The sequence below is a fragment of the Actinia tenebrosa genome, unplaced genomic scaffold (assembly GCF_029948245.1).
Source record: "Actinia tenebrosa isolate PJP-AT-01 unplaced genomic scaffold, QUT_ActTen_1.0 PGA_scaffold2__45_contigs__length_23673736, whole genome shotgun sequence".
NCBI lineage: Eukaryota > Metazoa > Cnidaria > Anthozoa > Actiniaria > Actiniidae > Actinia > Actinia tenebrosa.
This window is the reverse complement of record NW_028292579.1, coordinates 9,387,169-9,405,093: the sequence shown is the minus strand read 5'-3', so window position 1 is coordinate 9,405,093 and position 17,925 is coordinate 9,387,169. Positions and strand designations below refer to the sequence as shown.

At 37.2% G+C, this 17,925-nt stretch overlaps 1 protein-coding gene across 4 annotated transcripts in view; it reads left to right on the top strand.

Annotated features, from left to right (window-relative positions):
- LOC116304980 (uncharacterized) overlaps window positions 1–17,925 on the top strand; it is a 35,051-nt gene that overhangs the window by 218 nt on the left and 16,908 nt on the right. Inside the window, exons 2-3 of one of the 4 annotated variants that reach the window (XM_031714790.2) lie at window positions 774–844; window positions 11,742–11,798. In XM_031714790.2, coding sequence (XP_031570650.1) covers window positions 11,750–11,798 — 49 coding nt within the window. In that variant the 5' untranslated portion in view covers window positions 774–844; window positions 11,742–11,749. Of the gene's footprint in view, window positions 1–773; window positions 851–4,436; window positions 4,534–11,614; window positions 11,630–11,741; window positions 11,799–17,925 lie in introns of those variants that run through there. The other 3 variants (XM_031714791.2, XM_031714789.2, XM_031714793.2) reach the window with 3 other exon arrangements.

Sequence of the window (17,925 nt, the reverse complement as noted above, 5' to 3'; positions counted from 1 at the left end):
TCGCCCATGCATATTTATTTCAAGTTCTAATTTCACCCCACGGTGTCGGTAATTCAAACATTCTCCAATTGTGAGAATTATTAGATAGGAGCTCTCAAAAGTTTCATTAAATTTGTTGAAGAGGAATAACAGTATTTCTTTCTTAAAGATGAAAAAGTTTAGGCCATACATAGTTGAATGAATCTCTATTAAGGGTTCTAGGAATACGAGATAACAGGCAAGAAAACGTACCAACATGGCCGTGATGACGTAACGTACAGTCCAAGAAAAGCGCTATATGCAGAACTGAACTTGATATTTGCTGACTCAGTCTAAGAAATCCTGACACACTTCGCAATTTTCTCGGTAACTTGTCTCACAATGTCTGATCTAAGAAAATTGATACACTTTTTTGCTATTCCGAAAGAACGAGAAATGTGCGCTTGCGCTCTTAAAACAATATGCCTTAAAATTGCGAGAAACGTTGTTGGAGGGATGATACACTGTGCAATGGCGTTGTCAGTTGTTGCAATCCGTTGCGAGAAGTAGAACTGAGTGCGCAACAACAACAAAAAGTTGCGAGAAAATATTCTGAGAAAATTGCACAGTGTAACAGAGCCTTAAGTATAACTTTGAGAAAGATTCAATCTAAGGTCATTCTTTGCAAATTTTTTTATGATTTCAATTTGAATATGCTAAAGAGAAATATTCAAACGCTGACAAGAATAACATTTTGATATTCGCAAATGTTTTAAATCCTAAAATGTTATCTTTTCATATCGTTTGTTTTTTAGTCTTTCATCCGCTGTGGTAGTTAAGTAAGACACTTCTAAGGCTTCTGAGTTGGAGTACGCCATCTTGACAGGTACAGGTAAACTCACCGCGCGATATCGTTTCAAGATCTCGATCGCAAATGTGATGCTTTTTAACTTAATGTTGCACAAAAATAATCGCTGAGTGTTTCTAGCTAGTTCTTGTTAATGGATTTCAATCAGCTGATAATAAGACTTTGTGGAATCTTACTATTGTTCGAAATGTTGGCCAAACACTCAGAGCACCATGTGGTGTCAGGGAGAAAGAAGTCTAATGAAAACTTGCGCCGGATTCTGCTGATGAACATTCTTGCGCGAGTCAAAAAATCACAAATGAAATCAAGAAAACTTTTCACTTAATGCGATGATATATAGTTATTACAAGATTAGTCACAAATCCTGAAAAATCTTCAACTTTGTGCGCGTGAGCTGAGTAATTTGTTTCAATTTCAACGAACACGCCTTGCGCGTTCATCAACCAATCAACTGACTTCACATCAGTTAAGACGCGTGACTGTCCCATGATCGTTAAACAAGGAATTGAAGGCTTTTAAAGCCTTGATAATTATAAGGTCAACAGCGCTTAATTGATTGCTATTTATTCAAGTTTGCGGTTTCGCTGACTGATACCAGACTTGTAAAACTATACACGACAGAATGGTATCGAAATTAATTGACGATACGCATGAGTTGACTAAGTATCAAAAATATTATGGCATTTTAGACTTTGTTGAAGTTTGAATTGTTCAGGTGATAGTGGATTTCCCCAAGGTTCATTATCAGGTCCCCTGTGTTCAGTTGTATATAGAAGTAAACCAGTAAACTAATTTGAGCTATACGTCGGTAATAAAGCATATAATATGATGGGTTATAGGTAAGCAGGACACCATGAAATAAAAAGAGAACTAGTGAGTAAACTAGTTTGAGCTGCATCGGTGTATAAATACATATGATATCATGGTAAGCTGAACAGCGTGGAATAAAAAAAGAACTAGCGAGTAAAATAGTTTTAGCTGCGTCGTTGTATAAAGCATAAATACTTAGTGGCAATCATAGAGTAACTTGGACACCGCGTAATAATGACTGATTCTGTCCCCGGTCAGCTACAAGCTGCATGAATTCAAACTAGCTTGAATTTGTGTGTCCATATTTAGAAGAGGAGACTTGTTGGACCAATTTTTTTATTGTCGTATCTCGTACAATGCTCCGACAAAGAGTTTACCGAGTTTTTTACTATCCGTCGCACAAAACTTCAGAAGCTTTTTCTTCAAATGGCAGAGCGCACGAGGCCGGGGACCTGTGCCATTCGTGTTTATTTTACATGTTCACTGATGAGTGCTGGCGACATTTAGGCTAGTCAGTGATACTTCCTTACGGCATAGCGTCTAAAATAAAAGTTCTAACGAGTATTAACAGAATAAAGGCGTCTGGAATGAGTGCGACAACCGTTGTGGACCCCTCGTAGCAGAGAAACCTATCTCGTTGTTTTTTGTGAGGCTTAAAAAACAGAGAAGAGAGGAGAAAGGAGGAAAAAAGAAAGAGATTAAGAAAAGAAAGAAGAGCGAACCAAGAAAGAAGGAAAGAAACTAAGGAAGATATTGCCATAAAATGTAAGACAGGAATTGTGTTCGCATTGTGAACGTATTAGAATAAAAAAATAATGAACATTTATGAGAGATTGTTCGGTCAGAAATGGCCAATCGTGCGTCAAGAACGCGGTCACGACATTACAACAAACTCTTTCATCTCAAGGCTTTGCGAAAAGGATAGGGAGAAGGTGCTGCTGTTGTAAATAGAATGTCCGCATTGAAGGAATATGTTATAAAGTCCGCATCGAATGGGATGTTCTCCACATAGTACTCCTCTGGGCTTAAGCTACGGATTCAGGAGTCAACTTTGCGCGCAATATCGCAGACAACGTTCCCGAAGATGGATCGTTTTCTACTTCAGCAACATCGCTTGCAACAAATCTCGTGTGATATGGCTCGCAACATTGATTGCCTGCGAAATTGTACGTAATGTCGAACCGTTTGTCCGCAGCTTTTATTGCGCGAAATAGATGGTTATATTGAATGAATATACTCATAATATATATACATATATGTATGTCATTAAGCATAGCGAGGCTGTGTTCTGGGATGGGATCTATAGTTTGAACAGCAAAGAAAGCAAATTGTCATTGAATAATCTTAACAATCAATTACTAAGGACTTTAGCAAGTAAACTAGCCTGAGCTGCGTCGTATTAGGGATGATACAGATAATATATAATATCATGGCAAGCTGAACAGCGTAGAATGAAAAAAGAACTAGCGAGTAAACGTCGGTGTATAATGCATGGAATATGGTGGGTTATAGGTAAGCTGAACACCGTGGAATAAAAAGAGAACTAGCGAGTAAACTAGTTTGAGCTGCGTCGGTGTATAGAGCATAGAATAGATGGGATATAGGTAAGCTGAACATCGTGGAATAAAAAAAGAACTAGCGAGTAAACTAGTTTGAGGGGCATCGGTGTATAAATAAGTATAATAACATGGTAAGCTGAACAGCGTGGAATAAAAAAAGAACTAGCGAGTAAACTAGTTTGAGCTGCGTCGGTGTATAGAGCATAGAATAGATGGGATATAGGTAAGCTGAACATCGTGGAATAAAAAGAGAACTAGCGAGTATAAACTAGTTTGTCATAGAATATGATGGACTAAAGGTAAGCTGAACAAACCGTTTTCCCTTCATCCCAGATCTCTTTCTTTTCGATCGGTTATAAAAGAAAATGCGTCATATAAAACCATCAAGAAACCCTTACGAATATAGGTACAGGGGTTACTCATGACCATGATTTTACTGGGCAAAGCCAAGAACTGCACGTCATCACTCCAAATCCAGTTTGTTCCAAAAGTTTGTTTAATTGTTTTTCTCTTTTTGCATTATGTAGGATAAGAAGAAAAAGAATTAGAAATTATTAAGAAAAGAAAGACAGAAAGTCTTAGCCTCAAAAGTTTCGTTTCCGCGAGTGGTGTTATTCGCGCGCTTCTGTAATTCAGTGAAATCAATTCCAAAAATTCAATGTTTTATCACAAAAACCCTGTACCAGCAGCACATAAAAGATCTATATTCCGCCGGTATTTATGATTCTAAATATTGAGCTTTTAAACAGTTGTTTACCCGGCCATTTTATTAGGTCTTTTAACAAGCGGTCTGCAAACAAAGAAGCAAAGGAACCGACAATTAATCGATTCTGCTCGAAGCAGCCACACATTTGCCTTCGTCGTCGATTAATGAAATAGAAAGGCTTTACAAGGGCTTCCAGAATCTTTAATTCAACTGTTCAATTTGAGACAGTATAAGCTTCTTTTTAATCAGTATTTAATTCCTTTAACACCTGTTAAAGGAGCCTTTCTTTTCAATCGAAAATGCTGTCGTAAGATGAGACAAAGACACTCGAAGATCAAAATAGGATGGCGCTCGTTTCTGTATTGCCAGCTGGCTATCATAGACTTCAAATGGCTGGCTTCATGTAATTCATAAACGGCTGACTTTAAGCGGGAAACAGCGAATCAAAACAAAAAGTCATTCAAAATGTAAATGTTGCCAAGTTAAATAAAGGAGCTTAATAAAAGGGGCATTTGTTGGTGCAGGACTATATGGAGGGCGAAAATCGTTCTGCCCTGAGCCAGGATTCAACTTTTATTGATTCTTTACTGAATCCAAAGTCAAAACTATCAACAATATTGATTCTAATCCAGGTAAGAGTTAAGTTCGGTAATATTTCTCTTGTATTTTCGTGAACTTTTCGAAGAGATACAAACTTTACGATACGTAATTAAATCGGAAATTTGGTCTCACAGCTAAGATAAATCTTCTGATAGTTTTTCATCAATTCGTTAAACTTTCCTTATGCGTCTCACAGACAAATTTGAAAAAACGATAATTTAGAATTCCGTGCCCTAATGGTTTTCTATTTTACTTTTTTATCAAAGAGAAAAGTCTTTATTTCCGCTTCCAGAAGCGATCCTTGCATCTGATATAAAAAATTCAGAACTAGGAAATGTTAGGAATATTTCAAAGATTAGTATATTTACAAAGTCAACAGAACAATAAAAGTTGTTATAAACACGATTTGACATATAATCCAAGCTTTAACCAAAACGTTTTAAAATAAAGATCTAGCGGTTCGTTTAACTAAAGGCGCCCTTAATCGATTAATTTCCACTGAGTCGGGCTCGCGCTTCCCGCGCTTTTAAAAAAGCAAAGGTTTCCTTTCCCGCTTAGCTTTTTGCGCAAACAAAGCTACCCACGACATAGAGATATGAAAATTAAACGAATTTATTCGAGTTTTACTGACATTTTGTTACCTTACTATCGATTTTTTCTATTAATATGGATATTATCGTTTCTGGACGTTTTTCTCTTTCCTAATCTAATTTTTGAATATTATTTATAGATATATATTAGTATTTTCTTCTACTCTATATTGTTACTATATATGTTTTATTATTATTACTTTTTTTTTCTCGTTTCTTTTCGTCCTTATTTCTTTACGTTATATTTTTGTAAATTTAAAAAAAAAATATAGACTGCCTCGATGAGTTTTTGCTCTTGGGGTTAATGTGTCAAAATATCATACGAAATAATAAAAACGTTTAAAAACGTGTTATAAGAATAAGAGAAAATCACATTAATAGTAAAAAAAAAGAAGATTTTTCAAGCATGCATTATGAAGACAGCTACTCAGCTACGAGTGGTTACCACAGAAATGACGAAGCAAGATAAAAATTCAAACCAATTATCCAATTATCTGGCACCCAAAATTAAAGCCATGTATATATTTGTAAACGACTGGATGTTCTTAAAAAATATATATACAATAATAATACTATATATAATAAACTATAAAGTAAAAATAAAAAATCGGAAATGAAACTCTATCGGTGTATCGAATGGAAGTAGTAAAAAAACTTACGTTTTCGGACGTTAATTTAACGACAGTCGGAGTGAAAGTTAAAAACTTATTACAGCTTTCTTTAAAAAATATAGTATTTTACTTGTTTTTAGATTGGTTCTTTCTCGCTTCCAGTGAAATTTGAAGGTTTTTTCTGGTTTTCCTTTATCCTGATAATACAACACGCTAAATTTCAATTCAATCTGTGAGTTAGCCATGCCTTGACTTATATTATTGGATAAACCCAGAGGTTATTTCAGGGTTCGATATATAGATGATGTTTGGTTTGGTTGCGGAACGTTCGCGAAGTGGGATTCAATCGAAAGCGAACCTGTAACATGAACAATTTATTATCTTCAAACAAAACAAAACTTCCTTTTCGGGTTTATCATTGAAAAGAGAGTTATGACTAGATTCGAGTACACTTCTCGGTAGTATCAATCTTTATTTTGAGTAAGTTTTCTATTTTTGTTGATAAATGCTCACGAACAAAGGGTTACCGCCCACTAGGAAGTCGACCAGCAAAAAGGCCGCCGTTAGAAGAATCACTAAACGGAAAATAAATAAGGTTTCTTGTTACGCGTTTCAGTCAAAATTCATTTTACAACATTGAACGCTTAGGAGTCTAAATCGCTTCGTTCAAGTGAAATACAACTTTGTTGGCTAGACAAATTGTAGTTTTTCAATCGGATCATATTAAGGTAAGACGATGTAGCGGGTATTTTACACTCGAGTGTTGATTATAAGACTAACTGTTCAGTCCATATTATATCAACGTTATATTCATTTATGTCGGATTTTAGAAACAGAGTTTTGAGACTACAAAACTGGAGGAAAAAACCTTCGAAGTAATGAAGCCGGAGATCTAGAAAAAAGCCAGAGAAAAAGAGACTGAACAGCTAGACAAAGAGAAAGTGAAAGCCGAGCCAGAGAGTCAAAAAAAGATAATCAAATCGTTTTCACGCATCGAAAATTTTCTATTTTCTAAGTATTTTTTATAACGATGACTGAGATTAAAAGGTATAGGACAAGTATTTTGAGTGTACACTTGGTTAAGGTTCTCATGACATCGACGTAAAATAACTCATTCATAATCTAGTCACGTACCATATGTCCCACCAGACCTGATCGAAACTCCAATAGTGACAAATTGTTAAGCATTTCAAAAGCGGAACTTGTAGTATTTTCAAGATGTTTACTGAACTGATCTACGGGTGATCGTTAACGATCCCCGAAAACTACAGGATTTATATTCGTTGAATAAAGCAAGATTAAATGCATAGGTCACGTTTCAGATTTTACATGAAAGTTCTAGATAGCAGGATCTGAGACTCCGTAATAATGATTTTCAAATGAAATTGCATTAAAAAGGATCCGAGTAGATTCGGTTGCATAACGTTGTTGAGTAGTGAATCGACTAATATTTCTACCAAGATCTTAGAACTGCCAAAAAGTAGGAACGTAGTATATGATTTGTTATGTTATTCCTACCCATAAAAAAAGGCGTATTTGGTGAACCACGTGTTCGTACTGAATACATGAAGTACCACGATATGACTACAAGTCTGAATAGTCGCGGCCAATTGGAGGTATCAAAGGTTTATAACCGATTTTTTTCCGGGATCCTGAAGTTCTAAAAAGATTGGGAAATTCACCATCAAGGGTGTTGTAGCACTCCTCAGGGCATGGTTAACTCACAGATCGAACCCTGAAACAACCCAGCCTGGGCTGATCTATGTCAGGGCATTGGTAACTCGCAGATAGAGCCCTGAAACAACCTTTGTGCTGATCAACTGAGTACTCACAGAGCAAACCCTTAAAAAAACCTTTGAGTTGACCTAAGTACTGGCACGGCTAATTCAAAGATCGAATTTGAATTTAATAACGTGTTAAAAGATTTAATTTGTGAAGGGGATCCGAGAAAACAACGGCATATATGGAAATGATAAGTCAACCCGGGGTGGAGGAATCCAGGACTTAACTCGACTTCAGTTCTCGAAGTACCACGGGTAACCCCACCCCTCCCCCCTAAATCGGGTCCTGTCAGATGACAAGTGGTTTAGCCTCACATCATCTATTATATGTATTTTTAGGGCAAGTTTAGGGCGTTGTACGTTCAAAAGAATTAGAAAGAATTGTATCCACGGCTCTCTGGAACAGCATTGATTATGATGGGATTCCGTGTTTAAATAAAGTTACCTATACTATACACCATAGTATATCACACAAGAATCAGGAATATTTCGTTTTAACTATGGCTTTATTGCTTTTTACAAAGGAAACTAATGAAGGAAAGGAATTAGCTTTTTTTATAAGCATACGGGCTAGTACGTGACAAAATGTACTTCCTTCTCGGACAAGCAAACAGATGATGAAAGTAGCTAAGAACATTAGATTAACTAGTCGTTTGGAAGTTATGGTTCGGCCAAGAATAGCAATGAGATGAAAGCAAAAGGAATGCAATTGTTAGAAAGAAAGAAAAGAAAAAAAGAAAGAAAAGAAAAAAGAAAGAAAGTAAGACCAGAAAGAAAGGAAATGAAGGACGAGAGAAATAATAGAGAGAAAGAAACTGAAAGACTGAAAGACTGAAAGACTGAAAGACAAAAGAATAGAGATAAGAAAAAAACTGAGAAAGAATACCGGAGAAAGAATAAAAAACATATAACTTTTTAAAGATAGTCTTTTAACTGAGACTCTTAACTACCAACCATAACAGATGTTTTCCATGATCGATTGTCAATAAATAAATTCGAAATAAAGATTAAAAACGATAGACAAAGAAAGGTCTTGAAAAAGTTATTTGACACACATTATGGCCACCAGATTGTTATATCTTACATCAGCAGCTTCACGGGTTCTTTAGTATCAAGACCAGGCTGATTTTGTCGAGAAAATTGCAGCATCCAAAACTGACCAGCAGAGTGATTGACTACCATAAAAGGACCACTGAAGTTCCCGCCAAGCTGAGATCACCCGCGCGTACCAGCAAAGGAAAAGAGCCGCCATTTATTGCGGCAAAAAAGATCGACTCTGTCGGTGGATTTTAATATCATCTCGCTTGAGGTGAATATGGCCACATGCTGGGGTTTGATTTTAGCAAGCACTTTGTAGGGTTTTTTTTATTTCTATGTAGTGTAGATACTTGTCTATAAACAAGGTGAGATCAATCACCTTCGTCGTGTGAATATAATTGGTAGAATCCAAAGTCAGTAATAAAAAAAGGGGAAAAGGAAAACAAAAAAAAAGAAAAAGAAAGAAAGAAAAGAAAGAAAAGAAAAGAAAAGAAAAGGAAAGGAAAGGAAAGAAAAGAAAAGAAAAAAAAAAAAAAAAAAAAAGAAGGAAGGGAAACAAAAAAGAAAGGATCAATGAAATGAAAAAAGAATAAATATACAAGGATTTAATAAAAGAATAAGAGAGAGAGTTCGAAATCAGGTAAACAAGCAGATTTGGAACTTTGGCGAATCTGAAGCCAAAGTAAGACTTTTAAGAATTGCATACATATCTAACTAGTAACTAAAATTAGTCTCCGCGAAGACTTACTTAATTGAGGACTACTATCGATCCATCGGACCTGCCCCAAACAAAGTTGAACATTTTCTTAAACCTAACGTTCGAAATTCAAGAGCAAATGATCTGGGTTAGTTGAAAGCAACTTTTAAGTCCTTTTTCTTTTTCATTGGGAAAATTTTTCGTTAATGCGTTAATTTTCTAATTAGAGCCGTTTGATATAAGGAAGAGCGTATGACTTTTAGTCGTAAAGCTTTGAAGTTTAAATTAAACAGTTTTCACTTGTAAAAAAAATATGAATCCTAGGAAGACAGGTATGGTATTCAGATATTTGCTTGGCTATACAATAAGGTTTTTATTTATCTCCCAGGCTGGTGAATTAAATTGGTACTGAAAAAGCGCCATTATGAACAAGTGTCTTCAAATGCTTCGCCCGAGGCTTGAGCTACAGAGTACCGGATAAGTGGTAGTTCTTGAGTAGAAATGATTTGAAAAGCGGCAAAAGACCTCGTTTACTTTAAAAGGGTTTCTTTAACCTCCAGAAAATAAGCAATAGGAACTAAAGCCATATACTTATCATTTATATTATTGGATTCAAATTAGAGGTAAAAGCAGATCATCTTCTGAGATCTAACTGAGATGAACAATAATAAATACGAGCCAACAATATGAGCAAAACTTATTAAGATGAACTTTAAGTATTTTTTCAGATGCTCGCAGTAAATAGTTTCTCGACTTAAGACAATAAAAGAGAAGTGCCAAAATTGGAGGATGAATCGCAAAAACGTTACATTTTTTCCATGAAGTGGAAGGCAATAGCGACACTGACTTTCAGTATTACGTATACGCGAAACGTTTGTTTATACGATCAGTTTAGAGAACAAAAATATAAGAAGAAAACTAAGTCGCCCAACTGGGATGAATGAAAAAATAAGTAATAATAATAATAATCCAGAAAATAGGGGGCAATCCAAGGAAAAGAAGAGATAGACTTTGAGTCATCATGTTTTCGATTTAGAGAGCGAAAAACTTAGAAAAGTCGCGATAATTTGGATGAAGTGTAAAACTAAATACTTCAGTTTTGATAATTGCAGCTCGATTTAAAAAAAAAAAAAAAAAAAAAAAAACGCAATTCAGATCTACAGATAAATCTCTTCTTTTTTTTAATGTATCTCAAAATGAGTTAAATTGCAGAAAAATTGAAAGCCATCCAACTAAAAAAAGAGCGAGACATTAATAGCAAAAGTAGATCTATATAATCGCCAATAGCTCAGTTGTATAGGTAGGTCATCAAAAGCTTTCTAATTTGTGGTATTTTTCCACAATTCATAAATATTCTGACTTGTTGGCTTGTCAGGTCTTCATGTTTGATGAAAACGACTAAATTTAACTATCAGATCCAAAATTGGATTTCTTTAGTATGAGGCTACTAATTCTTTTGACGGGAATCTTATGATTATTTGCACTCGCGTATAATACGGACAAAGCCGCCATAGACGACCCCTACCGACTATAGACCACAAATTTCGAGTTCAAACACGAAAAAAGAACTCGAAATTTGAACATGAGACTATTATCTTTGTAGAAATGGGACTGAACTACGAGAGATTTTAAATAAGAAATCAATACGATCAATGTTGTGCAGATCGTATCTGATGTCCTAAGGTAATTTAAACGTAGGACGTCAATTTATTTTCCCCGACAAATATGGCTTCAATGGGAACTTATTGAAGCGTTGTACGGTATAATTCTGGCTAGTTTAATTAATTTGCAAACTACTCGAAAATTCACCGGTAGAGCTGAGGAAAACCGACTTCGATATCTAAACCACAGAAACGACTCCGCTTCTCCGTAAATTGAGAAAACGACCGATAAAGAGCGTGATTGGAAAATATCTTGCTAGAAGGGATAAAGCACAATGAAAGGGAAACTTCAGTGGATGATTATTTCCGCAAGAGTGGAATATCCTGGGTAGAATTAGGGGTAATAGCCGACAAAATGGTCAAAGATTTGTTTGGGCGGCGTTTTGGTTCAGCTTTCTGCTCGCCGCAAGAATTGATATGTACTATTAAAAAATTCCGTTGATTGTGCCGATAAAGATGGTGACAAAACGTTCATACGAATCGAGAACGTTAATTGGCTCGAATAGTCATCGATTTTAGCGGTCCCTCTTTCTACTTCCCCAATAGGCCCCGAATTCATCAGTCGTTCCCAGGTATTTAAAGACGAGCTACTGTGGTCGCGACTGGGAATTTTTCAATCATCTTCAAGTGCGCGCTCTTGGCGCCGATAACGCAGTAGTTGAACGAGCGGCCATAAAGCTACTCACGTCGCCGTCATCCGAAGTTATTTCCAAATTCAAAAACCTCCAAATATTTAAAAAATATTTAAACGTAATATTTACTTTGTCAATCGTTTTATTACGAGTTATAAAACATGTTATTCAACTTGTTAATTGAACAACATGTTTTATTAAAACTCTTGCGTTTTTTTTTCTGTTTGTAGATCGTTGGATGAAGATGGGATCAAAAATTGGAAAACATAAAGTTATCCTTGGCCCAGGTAAGATTAAGCAGCTTTAATGTAATTCATGACTAGATAAAACATCAATCCAACAAAGTTTACACAGTGATATTCGTATAAATATATGTTATTTTTTTCAATAAGTCCCTAAAAATGCAAGCTTATGAATAAGGTGAATATGGGTTTTCTGGAGACGGCGCGCTCATATACCATTCTAGAGTATTTGAAAAGACTTTTTCCTTTGAATAATGTGATGAGAAAGAAATAAAGACAAACAGAACCAAAAATTTCTACATTTTTCTCACTTTTTTCACTGCACGTTAAACATGTCAAAATAGGTCTGCGAAACCTTGAAATCAAGGATGCGTAGTGGTAGTGCAATTTTATTCCTGAGTTCTCAGAGATGGTTTGATTCCAGTCCTGGACTCGACATCACGCGGCCGGAGCAAGTAGAGTTTATCAGGTGTCTCTTGCAAGATAGGCGAAGGTTTTTCTTCCCATCGCAAACCTAACAAGCTAAACTCCAATCGATCTGGGAGTAATAGCCGTGCCCTGACTTTGATCAGCCCAGAGGTTGTTTCAGGGTTCAATCTGTGAGTTAGCCATGCCCTGACTTAGATCAGTCCAGAGGCTGGTTCAGGGTTTTTAAATCTGTGAGTTAGCCGGCCGTGGCGGTGCTCTGACATTCAAGGCTGTTTCAGGGTATCGCTAAAATTTGAAGGTTTTACTTTATGAAAGAGCTCGGTTCGCCTTACTGTTTAGCCATGGTTTCGATTTCATCAATGTTTATCGATGTCTAAATCAGCCAAATGAACGGAATTAACGAATTCAACTGACTTCAACAACATTAAATTGAAGAGTGATATGATCTAAACCTTTAACTTATTCTCCAATGACACGGAGAATTTCCTTCCGAAATTAAATTTCTTTTGTAGTATTAATAGCAACGGACTTTTCTCCAATCAGAAGATAAATTGTGATCATCTTTTTTTTGGAACACATATTGTGCAAGAGAACTGATTGAATAGGAACCGTACACTTCGATCATGTAACGAGGACAATATTTGTTAGCCACTGCCGGGCTATTAATTTCTACCTCTAAAAATAAAGGAAATTAAAAGAAAGATTTGTATTTCTGTTGCAAAATGGTAGAGATGGCTAGTTTTTGTTATTAAAATAAAAAAACTATGAAAAAAAATGGAGATGAAAACGTAACGGTAACTGAAAGAAACGAACAAAATATCAATACTAAAACGAGAAAAGGTTTCAGGTTAATTCGATTATTGTTGACTCATCTTTGAAACCACAAAAATATATGACGAGACGTGAATTCGGCTGCGGAATTAACATAATGTCCATGTTTTGCGGGTTTTCCTGTTACGTCAGGCATCGAAGAATGTGGTTAAAGTGGATTTCCTAGGATCCGTGCATGGGAAACAGAATAAGATATGTATGAAGTAAGAAAAAGAAAGAAAGAGAGAGAGAAAGAGAGAAGAAAGGAGGGAAAGGAGAGAAAGGAGAGAAGGAAAGAGAAAAAGAAAGAAAGGAAAGAAGAAAGAAAGATAGAGAGAGAGAGAGAGAGAAAGAAAGAGAGAAAGAAAGAAAGAAAGGAGAGAAAGAAAGAAAGAGAGAAGGATAGAGAAAAAGAAAGAAACTGAAAGAGAGAAGGAAAGAAGAAGAAGAGAGAGATTTAGCGGGCTTCTCCAACTCCGCCCATGTTTTTCTCAATTGGAGTTGCGTTTTAAGATCGGAGGCGTTTCGTTGATGGAAAAAGTGATATTGTTTTCGCCTATCTAGATCAATTGAAAGCGCGTGTTATTGAAAGATGAAATTATGCGACACACGACGATAAGAAAATCACTTCCCTTTTTACCCGGCCGCCCGCTATCACCGACTTTCACCGGAAGTGATATTACAAATCTATAGTAAGAAAATCAAGTGTGCTATTACTTCAATGATATGTTAGGATGCAACGATCAACAAGACAACACATTGTAATCTTATTATTTCATGACTGCGTCCCCCCGCTTATTCCGCAGTGATAAATAATACTGTAAAAAATCGTCCTTGTTTTACGAGGGTAAGAGTCAAACTTCTAACCAGTGGGTAACAAAAACTCCATGGACCTGGCTCCATAATCGCATTGAAATTTAAAATTATCGAAACAGAAAAAGGAGAGACGCATAAGCAACTTTAATGGACCAAATTCATTTGGGCATAATGTTTTACCCGTTTTAGACCACGTGTCATTCTCTTGAGAATAAGATTCTTTGTTTGAGTTGTATCCATAGTCACAACTGTTAAACAAAGAAATAATACTCTAGTGAATGACACTTGGTCTGAAATGGGAAAACAGTGGATTAAGTCTATTTGCATGTGGTGGTGAGTCTAAGGATCGTAGGCAGGATAACAGTGACGAGAAGCGACGCATTAGCAGCGCACGACACCCGCTATAATGTACAATTGGTTCGCTTTGGCAGGAAACTAAGTGCTCCATCTTTTCATTTCATTCCGCCATTGGATGGCCCACGGAAACATCAGATAAATTAACCGACTGGTTTAAGTATCGATGCGATTAAATAATCATAGCAACCATTTGATGGCACGCCGGTAGATAATTCTTTCCTCATTGCACTTTTATTGCTATGTTTAACTAGAAACTCTTAAGGATTAAAAGACCGCATCACGTCTCAGTATCGATTGCAAGTCACCGACTATAGATTAGTTGTCATTTCTTGACGGTTCTCGTTTTGCGGTAAATATGTAGATGGGCATAGTATTTTGTATCATCATCTAAAAGTTTAAGGGCGGGGGTACGTGTTACTAGTCAATGCTTCTTGCTATTAACTCGGCAGTTATACCAAAACGTTGTCTCGCAATAGATGTCTTTACCTTGGGCGTATTGTTTTTCCATTTCAAACCGCGTGTCATACTCCAGGGACGGCGCAGACTGAGACGGGGGGCTGGAGCCCCATCAGGTTTTTTCAAACAGTTAGGAGTTTTTGGTAGATATATATTAATAGATCTACAAATGTAAGCCCCCCCCCCCCTCCCCCCCACCCGCCACTACTTAAAAAAACGCTGCGCCGCCCCTCGGTACTCCATGGAAAAAAAAAGATTCTTTGTTTTAGTTATATTCATGTTAGCCGTTAAACAAAGAAATGATACTCTAGGGAATGACACGTGGTCTAAATTGGGAAAACATTACGGAACGAGGTAGAGGTCTATTTTGTTACAGGTTGCCGCAATTGCTTCAAGTAGAATCGCGAATTTTACCTTTTGTAACCGATTGCAGAGACGGCATTTTAAAACACCCCTCCGACAGCTTTGCAGGGCAACTTGTCTATGCAACTACAACCTAGTAGAACGCATTGTTTTTAATTTTTCATTACGCAAAAATATTGCGAGAAAAGTTTGACCGGAGCAAGTCGCCGTAATGGTTTTAGCATTAGTCGTACCAGACCTCAGCTCATCTTTCAGAGAGACGCAGACGAGTACAGTTTTTTTGTACTCCCTCCACTGACCTGCGGTTGCTCTCCTTGGCTTTCTTTATCCCCACCCACCCCCCCGCTGTGTTATTGGTTCTTTGGAGAACTTCATCACGTTTACCTATATAAATCTCAAGAAGGACCAACTTGCATATGTAGAATACTATGTGATGGCTTTCGCAGTAGTTTGCTTTCAAGGTTGTGCGTAAAACTGGTAAATATAAGGAATCGGGCTGAAACATTGGGACCCTGACCAACACCATCATGTTTTAACCCAGAGTCCTTTAGCGTCCTTCTGTTTTGAAGTCAGCGCCTTACCGCTACCAAAAAAACCAGAAGGTTCTGGGCTCGAGATTTGGCCTCATGTCTCTCACTGTCTTGATTAGTAACGCAATGGAAAAAAAAAAAACACGTAATTTTCCATATGGCGGAAAGCCTAGCAAACTCTCTTGAAAAACAGATCGAAAACCAAAGGAAATGAGTCACCCGTTTAAAAACTAAAGACAAACAACGTCCAAAACAGAAAAATAAACAAAAACAAGAAACAAACTTGTCATCGCTCATCACCACCGCAAGTACAGCAGTGGCGCAGCTCAACAGGGTCGAACTGAAAGCATGTGAAGGCGCCACTGGTAGCCGCGCTATACAGTCCATGTATGACCCTGGAGCACAGCTCTAACCAGTTTGAATTAGTTAGGGTTGATTTCAGAGGGAGGAAAAACCGGTGGACTGCAAAACCCTGGGAGTCAGAAAGAAAACCAACACAGCTCACATGAGGCGACTGGGATTCGAACCCAGGACATCAGAGGTGAGCGTTTTACCACCACGCCATCCTGACTCCCCTTAAACAGAACTAGAACAGAATAGGACAGTTCCGAGATTCAGCGCGCGCAGGCTCGTGGTTTTACCGCCGTAATCATAACCATGCGAACTCTGTGTCTGCGAGCTGAAATTTGGAAATTTGAAAGTCGTTACCTTTTTACTGGCGGCAACGAAAACCAAATTTCAGCGTGCAGCTCGCAGCGACAGAGTTTGCATGTAATGAAAACGGAGGTAAATCGAACGCTCAAAAGTAGGTAGCCTATAATAAGATTGTGCCGTATTTCATTTCTTCGGTATACGTGTTCCAATTTGACCAAGACACATTTATATATATAGACGATACTTGACCTAAACCCCAGCTGTTTTCTTTAGGCAGTAAGCGCGCTTCTCGTAAGCAGGTTAACGGCTTTGAAGGGTTTTGCAGTTTATAATAGCAATTCTCAAGAGGGGATTTGCTCTCTTTTCAGTCATTTCAATGAAATCAATTAACCCAAGCATTTGATAACAAGCTTTCGAGATTTCCTTTAGTAATACTTGAGTTATACATCCTTAGGTCACGAGGCAAGCCTTTCGGCAAGGAAGGTACTTCATGAAGTGAATGTACAGTATTTGGTCGGTACGTGGACCCTTTAATGTCGGTTCTTCACGGTTTAAAGAGGTCATTGATTAAGATAATTAAGCCATGATGAATTTTACCCCACTAGCTACTCTACCCAAATACTTCGGAAATTTTCTTTCTGGTTGAAACTTTTATTTCCTCATGACAACTGAACAAATGAAAGTGTGGTGGTGGTAGTAATTGCCGTCTACATGGAAATGCCAATTCCTGGGATGCACGTTAAAGCCGCTATGTTGGTTAACGTTAACATCAACCAACACGGTGACTGTTTCATTGTTATTTCTATTTTAAGGGATTTTGAGTCACGTGGTTGCACACCAAGAATTCGATGTACGAGTGCTCGAGGGAATTTATAGCTCAGTAGACGAGTCTGAACTTTGAAGGCCGTAGTTGCCAATTAAATGGTCATAAAACAACGAATTCACTAGGATATTTATTGAAGTTTACTTAGAATTCCTTGATGTTGTCCGACCGAGTCCAGAAACCTGTCAGTTCTGGCTTGCGTTATATATAATTTCAATAACATCCCTTAAAGATAGCAATACAAGATATCAGTCGTGTAAATAAAGGTATTCTTGACCTGGGCTAACCCTTTTTTATTTGAACCTTGCCGCGTGGGACGAATCCGATTACAAGCAAACTGCCTCCAACATCTGTTTTCTGGATCTAGCATTGTTCTAACTGAAACGCCACGGACATTAACCCGTTGTGCTTTGAAAACAGTTCTGAGATAAGGTCGAAAAAGTTATCCCAAATATGTTGTCCACATAACAATGGCTCGAGAAATACTCTTATTGTCTTTTAGTCGGATGTTTTGTTTTTATCAAATGGAGATTTTATTTCTATCGGCTTCCGGGTCAAAGCGAAATATGGAACTTACGGTGAATAAAATGTTCCAGACTAGACAGGATCGAATCGCTTAAATGTTCAATCACTTTCGCTAGATACAAGAGATAGTCCGAGTGAAACTGATATTTTCATGGTTTGAGTCTGCGCAGATGCTCAACAAAAAAGAACGACTCAGGATATCCCATGATGCATCATGCTGTCACTTCACCGTACAATCAAGTCTATTTATAGCAAAATGTCCGATAAGAAAAAAATAGGTAGATATAGGGCCACTGTATTTTACGATGGACGGAACCATGTAAATCGTATGGCACTCCTCTCAGCACCGCAAAACATTCATAGCATATACTCATAGCTTCTGGACTTTCAGGGTTTGCAACACTGAGGA